The 16,236-nt window shown below is 37.4% G+C and overlaps 1 protein-coding gene across 4 annotated transcripts in view; it reads right to left on the reverse strand.

The window, feature by feature from the left end:
* The window catches only part of lrp1ba (low density lipoprotein receptor-related protein 1Ba), a 177,097-nt gene that overhangs the window by 116,964 nt on the left and 43,897 nt on the right, over positions 1-16,236 (reverse strand). For all 4 annotated transcript variants that reach the window (XR_008907642.1, XM_056758246.1, XM_056758245.1 and 1 more), the window contains 10 exons: positions 13,962-14,090; positions 12,066-12,323; positions 11,521-11,683; positions 9,806-10,028; positions 7,348-7,534; positions 5,882-6,025; positions 3,198-3,434; positions 2,620-2,800; positions 387-606; positions 91-280 (listed from right to left, as the gene is read on the reverse strand). Coding sequence is in view for 3 of the 4 variants with exons in the window: in XM_056758246.1 (XP_056614224.1) it covers positions 91-280; positions 387-606; positions 2,620-2,800; positions 3,198-3,434; positions 5,882-6,025; positions 7,348-7,534; positions 9,806-10,028; positions 11,521-11,683; positions 12,066-12,323; positions 13,962-14,090 (1,932 nt within the window). In the remaining variant the exon portion in view is untranslated. The remainder of the gene's footprint in view (positions 1-90; positions 281-386; positions 607-2,619; positions 2,801-3,197; positions 3,435-5,881; positions 6,026-7,347; positions 7,535-9,805; positions 10,029-11,520; positions 11,684-12,065; positions 12,324-13,961; positions 14,091-16,236) is intronic.

The raw sequence follows: 16,236 nt of genomic DNA on the forward strand, positions 1-16,236 counted from the left end.
GTTAAGTCAATATACAACTTCATTCATTTATTATTGATTTTTTTGCCTTTACCTATTCTTTGTGGTCCAATATCGACAATCCATATTTACCTTTCTGGCTCTGTGGATCATACACCTGAATCCCGAAGAGAGGTGGTCTTTCCGCCCGCATTAGCGCTACATCGTTAAGGGACAAATCCAGACGGAATATCGAGGCGTTCATGTAATCAGTCCAGAACACGTAATTTTGGTAATGTGCGATCCCAAATGGGTGATTCAACTCCTTTCCGCTGTACACCACCTGTGTAAAGTAAATCACATCTGTTAGCTGGTCGAAAAAAAAGAGAAAACAGCAGAAGAACAGAGGGTGTGTGAGGACGAAAGAACTCACTCACTCATTTACTAACCGTTCTGTGGCTGCCATTGAGGTAGATTTTCTCGATGTGGTCATAGTAGGCGTCGCACCAGTACATGGCGTTGGACGAGTGGTCGAGCGTGAGGCCGTTGGGCCACAGCATGTTGGACGTGACGAAGATCTGACGGTGGGATCCATCCATCCAGGCCTTCTCAATCCGTCCGCGGCTGTCGATGAGCTCATCTTCCTCCCAGTCGGTCCAGTACATCCATCTGAGGAACCCAATGAGAAATATCATCTTCAAGTCATTTAACTAGACCCGAATTAAAGAAAATTAGTAACCAAATTTTGACCCCCATTGACTTCCATTGTAGGGACACAGAACCACAAAGACGTTTCTCAAAATATCTTCTTTCGTGTTCCACGTATGATTAAAACCTTTTTGTATTAAAGTCTTACAAGGTCGATTCATACCTCTCGTGCATTATTTTCAAAGCATAAACATATCACAGTAACACGGCCTCGCACGTTTGATCACAGCTTAACATAACATGACACTCCCCCTTCATTTCGTATTCGGTGACCTGTTGAATGATTCATAAAGCGGGGCTTTGAGTGACAGCACCTGCTGTGAGCAGAAGAAACGGGCGAGTGATGGGGAGCAAATGCGATCAGGACCCAAAGTCATAATCCTTCATCTTATCGTGTTAGTACAGACGGAAAATGACACGCGTGCATGAGGAAGCGAAGGACAGAGAAGATTTTTAAAGGTATAAAATAGGTAAAATGACATTTAAGGAAGAGATTATGTCAGGATAAGTACTTAAAAGTCTATATATACTAAATACTAAATCTAAATACTTAAAAGGATATTTAACTTTCATAATTTCTTCGCCCTCATGCCTTTCACATCTGTATGACTTTTTTCTGCAGAATACAAAAGAAGATATTTTGAAGAATGTTGGTAACCAAACAACACTATCCCCCATTGACTTCCACTGTATGGACACAAAACCACATTTCTCAAACTATCTTCTTTTGTTTTCCATAAAGTCATATACAGATTTTGAATGAGGCACTAAGACATTTCTCAAAATATCGACTCACATATAGGTTTTGAACAGCAAAATCTAGCCTGATCCAAAAAGCTGTTAGGAGGATATACATACATGTCAAGTAGAAACCTGTCTTTAAACTTCTAAACCTCTTATGTCATGCTTTCCTGTTCTGCCATGGCAGCGGTTTACAGTAGAGGAGCTTCTAAATTTCCTTTAAGCGTTTCTGAGCAATGACATCAAAAAAGGATGCTCGATTTAGCTTCTTTGACACAATACTCTCTGAGTCTCTCTCTCTCTCTCTCTCTCCGTCTGTAATGTCTTCACTGGGTCTATAATATTCAAATGTCTTTTCATGCTAGCATGGTAATACCAAAGCAGGGTAATACTACTTTTTCAGATAGTTATCAGTGTACTACCAGAGTATTTTCACTAGTACCATGGTAATCTCCTGTGTTTGTTCATCTGGATAATTTAATGTTTTGATTTCATTCCATCACCATAGTATTTTCGTAACGGGTCCCATGTTTTTTTAATCTTACCAAGGTAATACATTGTTTCTGACAACATCAGACATCATATCATTGTATTCCTATAGTCGTTTCTTAACTGGAAACATGGCATTACCATGTTTTTTCATGTTACCATAGTACTACCATGTTAAAAAAATCAAGGTAATCCAATGATTTTTTTTAAATTTATCATTGTATTACCATAGTATATTCTTACTGGTTTACCATGGTTTAATGATGTTTTCTATGTAACCATGGTTATACCATGTTTTTGGACATAAGGGTAATACAATGTTTTTTAGATATTTATAATTGTGTTGCCATAGTATTTGCGTCACTAGTTTTATGGTTATACCATGTTCTTAAAAATCATTGTAATACTATATTTTTCAAACTTTCATTTTGCATTCCTGTAGTATTTTAGTATAGTTTTTTGGAGTGTTCCTATACCATAGTATTTTCAATATCATCAAGGTAATATGGTATTATTGGCACATTATAGACATTATGCTACAGAATGATTTTTAATAAGCAATAACTCATATTTTTTGGCATGCATGGTGATGTGGGCTTCTCTGTTGTCATTGATTTTTGAAAATTCTAAGCCCAAAGGGCCAATATCCCCCCCCAAGTTTTGTCCGAGGCATTAGCCTGCTGAAATCCTCGCAGAAGAAGCCTTTAAATGCTGCTGTAAGCAGGACCGGTATCATGAGCTTACCCATTCAGAGGATCCACAACAATGGCTCTCGGATGAGACATATTTCCCTCCAAAAGTGTTTTCCTGGTCTGCGAGGGCCGATCCAGCCGGGCCACGTTGATGGTCTTTCTATAACCGTCATTTGTCCAGAACAGGTTATTACCGATCCAGTCTACCGAGATGCCCTCCACGTTATCCAGCTCTGGAGAACGGAGAGGGAAAATAAATTGAGAAAATGTTGTTCTTTTTGCTCGTGAACGTCAACGACAGCTCGATTAATCACTGTCCTGCTCCAGTTCTTCCCTCTGAAATTATGCGGTATCGACCGGCGAGCTTCCCTGACGACTGAATAGCACAAAACGTATGATAAATAACTTCCCATTTGGAAACAACAGCAGGAGAAGCGGTGGAGTACAGGTGGCCTGATTTTGCCGCACCGCACGGATGATTCATTACCAAGCCGGACCAAAAATGAATTACTTTTCAGAGCGATTTATGCAATAAAACTGCAGTACGATTTGAGAAATCTATAAGAACGACAGACTCATGAAGTGTAAAGTACATAATGTTCTCCTGCAAGAATAACAGTAATCACGTACCGTCTTTCAGGATCGTTTCCCGACCAGTCCCGTCGACTTTCTGACGTCCGATCAGGAAGCTTGTGGTGTCGGCGAAGTAGATGTAGCCGCTCTCTGCATGAAAGTCCAGTGCTCGGGGGCTCACCAGACCCTCGATCTGAATCAGGGGCTCGTCGCCTGACTTGATATTCATATCCAGACCTCGTATAACCCCGGGTCGTCCTTTTCCATAAAACAGGAACAGCTCGTTCTTCGGCTCTGCGAAGACACAATTAAGCGAGTAAACAAACGTGGCGGCGTAACGTAATAAACCTTCCACTACAATACTGTCAGAGCTTAATTAATTGACATAATTAGCCCCCGTTTTCAATTCAGTTCTGCAAATTAAAGCCGTTGACAAAAACGGATCCAAAGCGAACGGCTCCGGCTAATTACATTAGCTTAATTAAAACCAGAATTAGTTCCACTGATTCGCTTCTATCGAATCAATCATCTTTCAGCGCAAAACAGTTACATTGTGTTTTTAATTGTGCGAGAGCGAGGGGTACGTAAGCGTGTTTGTGTAAAACACACAGGGGAAAAATGGGATCTTCTTGTGTTTGGCGCTAATGTTTTGGAAATGTATTCGCTACAGGCAGGAATGGAATAAATGGGATGACTTATATTATTATGGCAGGGAGATTTGCTTCAGAGATACAGAGGGGAAGATGGTGAGAGGGAGAGGAACCCAACCAGAACCAATTATCCAGACAGACCAACGGTGCAAAGCATGTGTGGTGTTATTGAGCTTCATGATGGGACACACACAGATAAGGACATGATAATATGAGCGATTTTATATCATGATAGCAGCATATACAGTATATTGAAATATGTATATAGTTTTTTTAGGGAAAGAAAATAAATAACTATTAAATCTCTTTATAACAATTTTCTTATCAGTAGCCTTTTTACTTTTAAGCCATTGATTTTTTTTGCACATGTCCATGCATTCTTACTCTAATAAAACGCTTTAATATGCTTTTAAAAGGTGCAATAGAAAAGTATATTTATTTGTTTGAATAATAATAATAATAACAATAACAATGATAATAATAATATAGTATTATTATATAGTAATAAAAATAACAATACATTTAATCATAATTATTATGATTATGAATATCTATTGAATTGTGGAAAATCCTCTTAGCATGACAAAAGACTCCACACCTGGATGATAATCACGCAAGTTTATCGTGACGTTTAACGCCTCATGACTAAAAAAAACGACGCCGATGTTAGTGTGCACACCGGTGTGCAAAACGGCAGCCGTAAAAGCGTCATTTAAAAAAACGGTAAAACACGACTTGGTAGCACAAAACGGTCTTGCACACATTGACGGAAGCCAGATGAATTCTTCTTTTGTGTGACAAGCGAGTGTCAGAAGCATAAAGTTGCGCAGCGCCACCTTGTGTACCGGGGTATTTCTCTTCTTCATTTAGCTCCATCTATTGTCAGGGAGTGAATCTGCACGTTCACTTGGCTCATTGATATGAATGTTGAAAAACGTCTCGAAAAACGCTGGCAATAAGCGTGTGCGATAATCGTCCCGGTGTGTACAAGTCTTTAAATCTACTTCATTCTATTCATTATAAATTAATACATTTGGGCATAAACTACTTCACATAACATCAGGTTAAAATACTTACTGAAATAACAGTAAAAACAAGCAGTCGTACCCACTAATAAATGCTGAATATCTATCTATAATAGTCTTAAGGGATAGTTCATCCAAAAAAATTCTGTGGTTCTCAACCTTTATGTGACTCTTGCTTCTGTGGAACACAAAAGAAGATATTTAGAGAAATGTCTCTGTGGTTTTCCTTTCAGGTAATCTATGGGATGCAATGCTGGTTGTTTTCAACATTCTTCAAAATATCTTCTTTTATGTTCTGCACAAGAAAGTCACACAGGTTTGGAATGACATCACGGTCCGTTAACGACGAAAGAATTTGTATTTCATTTGAACTATCCCTTCAACCGGATGACAGACATACACTGTCACGCCGGCTCATTTAATCACAAGTTCACAAAATAACACGCAACACCCAGCTGTGAAGCGCTGCCTGAACGAATCACAAAACAGGCATTACTGCGCAAGCATGTCGGGTATTAAAAACTACAACCCTCAGAGACACAGATCAACCTCACATCTGGACTCATTTAAACAAACACAAAATGCCAAAGGCTTCACGGACTGTGTAACTCATGTCACGTTCAAACTCATAACGTAACCTTTAACCTCAGCACCGCTCCTCTAGGAATGTGGATTCTTTGTGTGAAGAAAAATACAAAACTCACACATGCACCCACGCAGACACGCACACATTCTCTTATAGTCAATGATCCTAATGCCACGACACAAAAACAAATCAATTTCCTGTGTTATCCGCCTTAACGCTCTCAACGCACGCTATTAATCAGACAAACGGGTCAATTTTTCAGCGTCTCGTGGCTCCATAAATCTGCTCATAAATTTTCATTTTGCCAAAGCCCACGAGGGCCATCCATCTGATATATGGCACCAGATAGCAGCACCCTAATCCTGAGGGAATACCCTCAAATCTATTTACATGAGAGACCCGTATCCCACAGCTAATCAGACACCCGGGAGAAGAGATGACTCGGGCGAGAGAGGGAGGGAAAGGGAGAGAGACACTCACTTTTGCAGGACTTCCCATCGCCGGATAGGACGTGACCGGTACGGCAGCGGCACACGCGTGATTTGTAGTGCTGGCTCAGGAGACAGATATGGGAACAGCCGCCTTTTCGGCCTTGCTGGTCTGGGCTGCACGCGTGAGTCCTGACTGCAGAAAGAGAGACGTTCCAATTTAAAGCTTGAAAATATTCAACACAGAGATATTATAGCTGGTTTTATTATTTAATTATTTTTTATTTGACTATTTAATGTTAATAACTCATTTTTGTTTTGCTTTGTTCCCTCATTTTGTAAGTCCCTTTGGATAAATGCATCTGCTAAATGACTCAATGTATTGTATTTCTTTCTTCCTCTTCTTCTTTCTTTCTTTCTTTCTTTCTTTCTTTCATTCTTTATTTATTTCTTTCATTCATTCATTCATTCATTCATTCATTCATTCATTCATTCATTCATTCATTCTATCTCTCTCTCTCTCTCTCTCTCTCTCTCTTTCTTTCTTTCTTTCTACCTCTTTCTTTCTACCTTTTGACCTCTTTCTTTATTTTTATTTCTTTCTTTCTTCCTCTTTCTTTCTTTCTTTCTTTCTTTCTACCTTTTAACCTTTCTCTCTCTCTCTCTCTCTCTCTCTCTCTCTCTTTCTTTCTTCCTCTTTCTTTCTTTCTTACTTTCTATTTCTTTCTACCTCTTTCTTTCTTTCTTTCCACCTTTTGACCTCATTTTCTTTCTTTCTTTCTTTCTTTCTTTCTTTCTTTCTTTCTTCCTCTTTCTCTCTCTCTCTCTCTCTCTCTCTTCTCTCTCTTTCTCTCTCTCTCTCTCTCTCTCTCTTTCTTACTTCGTCTTCCTTCCTTTCTTCCTCTTTCTTTTTCTTTCTTTCTTTCGTCCTTCCTTTATATTTTTTTTTGGTTATATTTTATATTTTAAGTTCAAATAATATTTTTTTTTTGTTTTCCTAATACAATTTAAGTCTTTCTGTAATACGATTCAGACATGGAAGGAAGGAGGCGGGAACCGGCAAACATTAATAAAGTTTTAATATAAATAATAACAGCCGACGGCCCCTCACGGACGACCGCCGGCGAAATAACATAAACAAACACAAATATAAATTTAAATAACAAACATAAAACATGCTCGTGCCCGGTCCTCTCTCTTCGACGGTCCGGTCGCTCGTTCCTTTTATATGCTCCCAATCTCCTACGTGATTCGAACCACGGTCTCGCACCGCCTACTATACTACACTTTCAATTATTTGATTTTGATTAATTTAAATAATTTACTATTTTTAGTTAGGGGAATATTTGAGTTAGGGAAATACTCGAATACTTCTTTCTTATTGGTCAATAGCAGAAATCTACTAAAAGTAAAAAAATAAAAGTAAAAGAATAAAGACTAGTTTTTGCTTCATATCAACTTGCTATATTTTACTATTTATTTACATATGTTTTTTTATGACATTCCGAAACATGTTACCTGTAGGTTGAGCCAGTCTCTGATAAACACGGACGGTTCTGGCACTTTCCAAAGTGGCGATGGTGTTTACATCACTGGTGTTAAAACGGTTTATTCTTATTACATCCACCTTGCTCTCTCTGGAAGGTTCGGAGCACGTCGCATACAGGTAATCTTCAGAGAGCGCTAATCCGTACAGGTGCGACACCTGGAGAAAACAACACACAGGCAAGGAACGAATTTGTTCAGAGGCCTAGTTACTCGTTTCAGCTTAGTTACAAACACGACACAAAAACGTCTGCTTATATTTGTTAAACTCATCCAACAAAGGTGATGCAACGCTCTGTGAACAAACACGAGCCAAAAGATGCATGTATCTTTGATGTCACATCTGTGATATAAAATACCGGTGGGTACTACTGAGGCTTTGATTTCGAAAAACACAATGATGTTAAACACAAACGTGTTATAGGATGCGAAGTTCATATCAGGTTATCTTTCACTACCAGCTCAGAGAAAAGTACCGATATAGTCTTCAATGGAGTCCCAGGACACATGCTTGAGCTGAACCTTGCAGGAAATGGATGAGCAAATCAATAAAGTGCGCACACAAAAAAGTTTGTGAAGTCGGGACTCTGCAAGGTCAAATAAACTGTATAATCATTCAGGCTATAAGTTCAGAGAGGAGAAAGCAGAACAGAAACCGTGTCAAAGCAAAAACTGCATGCATGCATGAATGGATTGTGTATGCGGTGCAATATGTATTAAAGTGCATTGTCATTGCTCACTGCCATTAAGTCAGTTTAAATAAAAAAAATACAGAATATGGTGAATATCAGACATGACTAACCGGTCAATTTATCAGCAGGGTGATGATAGGAAATGCTAAATCGCATACAAAAGCATGGCTTCCAAGTTCAAGCATCGTTTTCAAGTTCCAGTCAATAAACAACAACATTTTTGCACCATGGAGAACCCCCCCAAAAAATGGGAAGCAGGTGTAAAACAATCAAAAACACAAGCGGTGGATGAAGTTGAGTGGATTCTATCCCATCCATGTTTAAAACGCTTTTGCATCAACGACAATTGCTCAAAACATCCATTAAACTGTGAAAACTTGCAGACAAACTTCTCCCGGGGGGGCCAAGTGGAATTTGTAAAACACTTTCCTAAGTATCTCATTAGTTAACAGCAGATGTCTCATAAGGCTGATGAACATTCAGGAATGGATTATGAATTGTTTTTTAGAAAAATGCACGAGGTTGACAGCACCCTTGGCTTGCTTTGTGAATTGTGGACGAAACTTATGCCGGATTTATGAAGCTATGAATTTTGGATCTTCATACTTCTGGGTCCATTCGAGGGGTCAGGGAGAGAGGTCGAAACTTTATAGCCTTCAAAATGAACTGCTTTAGGAGTTTTTTAAAGACGCTTCATTTATCACAGGTATACTGGAGGTTGTTAAAGCAGCTAGTGCAAAAATAAGCAGAAACTTTTTGTATGTTTAGATGACTGGAGGTAACTCAACTTTCAAGGGATAGTTCACCTTAAAATAAAAAAATGTCATTTATTCATCTGTCATACTTTTTTGCTGAAATCATTTTGTTTAATGCGTTAAAGAAAAGAGAAAGTCATTCGAGTTAGGAATGACATGAAGGTATACGTTATGAAGATTAGAGTAATGTAGTGTAACAGAGTAATGTATTATATCATAGTGTGATTTATCGTATCTTAGGGTAGGGAGGCGTAACTAAGCTGTCAATGTAAAATATTTAACGCAATTATCGCAACATCCGTATATTTTGTCATTGTTTAGCATTACATTATATAATATATAATTACGCTCTTCTTCATGTAAAGCCCTTTAAACAGTTTGAGCACGATTTGAAACGGGTTCAGTATAGATAGACAGCTTCTAGCTTCACATCGTCCCGTCTGGTGTATACAGTCAAAGGCTAAAGGCTACGTCAGTGAATTTCTTTTAGAAAACACATCAGTATTGGGTTCTCTTGCGTGCTTGAATGAACGAAACCACACAAGGCCCGTTTTGTCTGTTTTCGTTAGCACAACATGTTAAATAAAATCCTAAAAGAGTTGTGAAAATGGAAAAAGGCTTCAGATCTGCGTTCTTAAATCTGCTGATGTGACTCGTGTCATTAATGTTAATCAAAGAACAAAAGAAAAGAGAAACTCAATGTGATTTGTAGCTTTAATTCTGTATTCAATGTAGAATTTGTCATTAAAGACTTTCTGTATATTTACATGTTAGACATGAGAGCTCTACGTTATACTGTACTTCAATGTTAAATGGCTATAGTAATGCTAAAATAAAGAAAAAATAATCAATTGAATAGAGACATCAGTTGCGGTACTAATATCAGTTTGTTGCCTTTCATTCATAAAATGATGTCGTTTGAATATATAGAAAGTACGTAACGTAACAAAATAAAAGAATAAAATAAAACAAACGATTTCTTACCGAGTCACCTTGGATGATCGAGTGTCTATTTTTGCCATTGTAATCCACGACTTCGATATAATCCAGATACGCATCTGCCCAGTAGACGAGTTTCTTAACCAAATCCAACGTCACAGTGGTCGGCTGTTCGGTTCTGTGCTCCACTATCCTTGTTCTATTGCTTCCGTCCATGTTGCAGCGTTCCACTTTGGCTACTGTCCCATAGTCCGTGAAAAATAGTTTTCTGGGAGGGGCGGAGAAAAGAAATCAAATTAGTTTTAAACTCGCACAGCACTTTTCAAAAATGCAAGGTGTACAAGACCCTCAAAGTATCTCAATGCAACTCGTACAAAAGTACAAAAAAAAATTCCGATGGCTATTTTATATATAATCCATCCACTCACATCCATTACAGTTTGGCGAAACGGTGTTGTGGCCAAGCTGAAAGCTTGCAGTAACAACAGCGCAATTAAATCAAGCCGTCGTGTGTAAGAGTTGAATGAATGGGCAGCAGTATGATATAACTCTTTATTCTAACGCATACTGACAGCGGGATAAGAGAGGGGGGAGTTCATAAGCATTGCTCTTTACACAACAGCACTAGGAGTTCAAAATCCGAGCTCAGTTTTGGCACCAAAATTGTCCTTGTCATTCGAAAGAGCCAAAGTGCCCCCAATAGCACACAAAACTCAGCGCCGCATACAAATCAGTGTTTACCTAGAGAGGCGCTGCTGGAGTTTCTCGCGGCACAGAAACGTGAATGACTGTGCATCAGATAAGAGCGATTTATTCGCTCCGGGGAAATTTTAATCGGGGTTTCTTACTTATCTGAGGTTTTTTAGCGGAATCGTGTTGAGCCGCATATCTTTACATAGGTCAACGAATGATGAAGGGTTTGTTTGGAAAGGTCTGTCAGGGGTCATTCTGTTGGCCAAGATAGGACCGTTTGTTGCCTTTAAACCGCTTTAAGTAGACTTATGAAAACCTTATGAAAAGTGAGCAGCATTGACAAAATATCTATTAATAAATCATGTCAACAATGAATATATCTATGAATAAATTATGTCAACAATACGCAATGATGTACATTTCCTGGTCATTAGCTAATGAAATAAAGCAATCCGTGAAAAAAAATCGGCATGTATCCATATCTAATAAGTTCTATCTAAATAAATTAATTCAAAATAAAATAGACTTAAATCAAACAAAAATAAAGAAACAATTTAGCAGGTAAATCAAATTAAATGAAACAAATAAAATACAATTTAGCTAATAAAATAAAGAAATTCAGATTTCTTTTATTTATTATTATTGTATATAATTTGATTATTATAATATAACTTTCTATACATTTTCTCATAATTTGTGTTTCTAATTCATTTATTTTTTATATTTTTTTCAAATCTTTATTACTAATTTTTCTAATATTTTATCTTCTAAAAATGATTTATAATTGAAGCTGTCGAGAACGATTTTGCTGATAAAGTCAGTTTAACTTTCAAATATAAGTATGTAAACTAACTTGCAATGTTATATTTCCATATAGAGGCAAAAGCTACAAATTGCAGGTTTAACGGCTTATATCATAGAACAATGTGTTGTTCCCTTCGTTTAATTTTTCTATTAACACTATTAATACTTTATTTAACAAAAACGTTTCTGCAGTAGCCGTGTTCTTTACCATCACATCACCACGATCAAAATAAACACATCTGATGACTTCTAAGCCAGCTTACCCCATTATGGGATCCAGCGCCAGGCCTTTTGGGTTCTGGATGTCGAGGTCGATAATCGTAACACACGCATCTCCATGTTCGCTACAAACAAATATCCGGTCATTGACTCTATCTACAAAGTAAAAGTTTCCCGTCAACCAGTCGACGGCCATGTGTTCCACATCTGCATTTTTGGGAAAAGACAAAATGTACATTAGACACAAATGGGCCTTGGTGCACTGGTGGTAGATCTGGTGGTTAGGAGCAATTAAAAATTCATGCGCGCTTCAAAGCCTAAACGACATTCACTGACTTGACATGCCCACTCGACACACTTACCCTTCTGACATTAAAACACTTCATTAGCAGATAATTACACACTTCAGGAGTTAAAAAGGTGAAAATAAGCCACGCTGGAGAAAATTAAAAACGGCTAATGAGAATATTTACGCGGACGCTAAACATTCAGGTTCACGAAAACTTCAAAGGACCTTAGTTTGCGCTCGTTCTGAATAAAACATCAAAGTTACGAAGCATCCGCTCTGAGAATAGATGCGTATACTTACTCTGTAAGTTCTGACCTATCCTTATCTGATGTTTTTCTGAAAACCCTTTAAGTTTGGTTATGCGGGCGCACCACAGCTGCCCGGCGTGCTCTGCTGTCGAGAGCCAACAGAGAGATTCCTCTCTGTAAATAAAGTCCAATATTTGAGTCCCGTTCGTCTCCATGGATTTGAGATTTGGCATGGATGAACCGTTGAGGTAAATAAGTGATATAGAATTCATATTTGCTGTTATGAGAACAGGAGGTTTATCACTGGGATCTGAAAAGGAAAGTAGAAAACGCATTTATTATTTTTAATAAATCATGAAAAAGTAATATACGTAGACAGACAGATATGCATAAACAAAGCAATTATTTATGCTTGCGATATTGGGGCTCAACTCTGCACTTCTGGCCTTGGGGGAACACACAAAGTAAAACTTTTTAATAAAAAACATTTTCTTAAACAAACTATTTTTTTATAGTCCTACTTGTTTACTTTTATGTTCACGAACAATGCCCAACAGTTCATATTCATCACACTCCTTGCTAAGGACTTAATTCAGTTGCCAGCATTTTATGTCACTTACATAGACGTTTCCAAGAAATATTTAATGTGACCTTTATGCAACAAAAAGGAAAAAAACAACTAAACTAAAAGCTGGACAGTCTAAATATTTAATCATTTCCATATCTCAAACGCACACCGATAAACATGTAGATATATTGTTTCACACCTCTCTCAACCAATAATAAATATGTACACAAAATTGCGCTCAGCTCCACACCACTTTAAAACACAGGAATATTATCCCTGCTCCGTTATAAAAAACAGCCTAATTGGCGTGACAGGAATTGTGCGAGAGTAAACTTCGTGACTGGCTTGCGTTATTTTTTCCCCCTTTCCCGCTAATGAACAGAGACCATGAAGAGCAATTAACTGCGAGCGTGTAATCATCTCTAAATTTGAAAGACAGGCAGGTCTGGATGAGCCCTGATTGACTTTCCATTAAAAGCTTCCTTGTTTATCTTTCTCGTGTAGCCCAGCTCACCGGTGGCCATTTGCATATTGATGACTTTAAGTGTAAGTGACACTCGTACGAGGCGAGTGGCGGAGTCAACTACGATGTAATCGGCTACGTTTGTCATCATACAGGCGCTTTGCTTTCCCTCTACAATACAAAATCCCAGAAGTCATTGGGGTTGTCTTAAAATTGTAGGGTAGTTTTATATAAAATAAATGTTGACCGACTGGTAAGTGTGGTGCTTCTTGGTTTTGTTATAAGGATTTTTATTAGTAAAACTATTACAATATCAAGCACTTGATTTTTTTTATACTTTTCTTCTTGTAATACTGGGATTAAAGTAAGGGAACAAGTAATTTATTACAAATAAATCTATCCTAAAATCATTTTTTCAACAAGTACAAATACTACTATGCAAAACATGCAAAAACGCAACACAAACGTTAAAAATTATTACAAAAACATCAACAAATTAAAAGCTGTTTTACAACTGAATACTAAGAGAAAAGGCGTCAGTTCTGCTCGGGGTTTTAACACCAGTTTATCAGCTACATGGCAACAATCCAAAACTGACTAGCATTGTGGCGTTCATTTTGCATAGCTACACACCAAACGCTTTTCAAGATCTAGTTTTTCACATCTGAATGTGTTGTAGAATCTATGCAAACCACTACACCACATGATCCAAAAGTGTATGACATCCAATTCAAGTTGGCCAAGTCGTGGATGCCACCGACATGTACAAGGCGACCCAAGCAAGTTTGCCAAACTTTTGATTAATGTGCGAGTGAATTCATTTTTGGACTTAAAAACGTTGAAATAATGGTAAAATACGTGTTGCTTAACAAGGTTTTTCTCAGACCAGAAATAACACGGATGATAAATGAACTCACCTGTTTTGGCTTTACAGGATCGTCTGTTGGCCTGCAGGCTGAAGCCATCTGTGCAAGCGCATCTGTACGATCCCTGCGTGTTCATACAGATCTGACTGCATGTCCCATAATCTCTGCATTCATCACGATCTGCGGGTAACAGCGGGGCTATTTATTAAACGCTTAATGTGGCCAAACATGACCTAAATATATAAACCCAACTCTTAATGTGGACGTTCTGCGATATATTGTCAAAAGGCATGCATATGGAAATGAGAGCTGTAGGTGTGGAGAGGGAGTGCTTTGTCTGTAAACAAATAATAAATTACGCTTTTTTGGTCAACACCATAATTTATTATGAAATAAAGAGTTTCTGGTAATCATTTATCAATACAAATAATGTTGACATTAAAACTGAAGTTAGCATAGATTTTAGTAATGGATTTACACTGAATCTGCACTCGCAGAATACCTTTAGGGTTCCTTTAAGATTTCTTAAAGCTGCAAATTTTTTGTCTCCCTATCGCCACCTCTGTTTTAAACACAACATTGCAGGTTTCTGTACATATCTTTACTGTAAATAGGATGGAGTCAACTGAAGTCAAAATGAAATTTCCAGCCAAATTGAACACAGCTTAATTTAAATATAAATCTTTGCAAATGTTAAATGTAATTTTTTACATTAATATTAATAATATATATTTTCACTATGCTCTGTAAAGTATAATATTCTATAATATATTTATTCTATAATATATTTTTGTTTATGTACAATTAAACCATTATCGAATACATATTGTATATAAAATATATTATATTATATAATAAACATAAATATTTACATTTCAAATATTTAATATATATTGTAAATATTTACAAAAAAATCTATTTTAAACTATTTTTCATTAATTATATTACATTTTCTTACGATTGAAAATAATATTTCTTACATCTTTTTTTGTTTATGTACAAATATACTGTACCGTATACCAGCAGGGGCCCGTTTCAGAAAGCAGGGTAAGTGCAAACTCCGAGTAAGTCAACCCCAGAAAACGGAATACTCAGGGTTTTTGGTTTCAGAACGCGAGGAATGTCAAACCCGCGACCGCGGAGTAAGTCAAGCCCATTTCAGAAATCGAGGTATCTTATACTCCGGGTGAGTAACCAGAGTAACCTACTCCGTGAACCTAACCTGGTCGGGAGCAGGTTTTATTCCGCAAACGCAGGGTTTGTTACAATCTCCTCCCCCTTTTCGAAGCGCGAGCGGGTTGAAATGACATACGTCATATGTTTATTGATTAGAGTTCCTAATCGCGCTCTATTTAGTCACACAGAACTTAAAATAGCATGTTCGTTTATTCATGAACCCATAGATGAGGAAGCTGCATTAATTCGCACAGAATTATATTTATGTCGGGAGAGAATTCTGAGGCCCCGTTTGGACGTTTTATCTTAACTTTTAAGGCCAGTTTAAGAAGTATATTTAACATTTCCCAATCAGTCATCCTACTAGCAAGACTATTTTATTTCTTTAAACTTTCCTGAATGAATGATGTTATTGTATTTCTACCACAGCGTTTTAGTGCCACGTTAAAAATAACATAAATTCAAGATTACGAGAATAAAGTCAAAATGTTACGAGAATAAACTCGTCGTAATACGTATTTTATTTTCGTGAAAGTTGTAGTTTAAGAGTTTAAATTATGTTTAAGTACGTCATCTGAATCAGTGAGCTAATTCGTAGTTCATGTCAGATTTTGACATTTCGACTTTATTCTCGTAACATTTCGACTTTATTCTCGTAACATTTCGACTTTATTCTCGTAACATTTCGACTTTATTCTCGAAATCTTTTTTTTTACGACGCCGTCGTATATTTCATATTCAGCTGCTGCCAAGATCTTTTTATTGCAGAAGGATTTCACCTACATGAGAGCAAGAGAGTTAAATATAATTTACATTTTCACAGTTTCAACAAAATAAATATAAAAGTGATTGACATATAAACTTGCGCATTAACACGTGAAGCACTTTTCTCCCACGCCAACTCTCTTTCTTTTGCTGCTGCGGCTGTGTTGCACTTTTTTCTAAATATCTGCTCATATTCACTATACGCTTGTAACAGTTCCTTCAATTTGATTGGCGAGAAATGAACAGAGCGCTTTTTGTCACGTGCTGTTGCCATGGTGAATCGTGCTATCTTCACTCAATTGATGATGGCTTTTCATCGCCATGCTGAACGCGCATAACCTAGAGTGAACTTACTCAGGGTTGATTAAACTAACTCAAATCAGCT

The sequence above is a fragment of the Triplophysa dalaica genome, chromosome 10, assembly GCF_015846415.1.
Source record: "Triplophysa dalaica isolate WHDGS20190420 chromosome 10, ASM1584641v1, whole genome shotgun sequence".
In the NCBI taxonomy this organism is placed as follows: domain Eukaryota; kingdom Metazoa; phylum Chordata; class Actinopteri; order Cypriniformes; family Nemacheilidae; genus Triplophysa; species Triplophysa dalaica.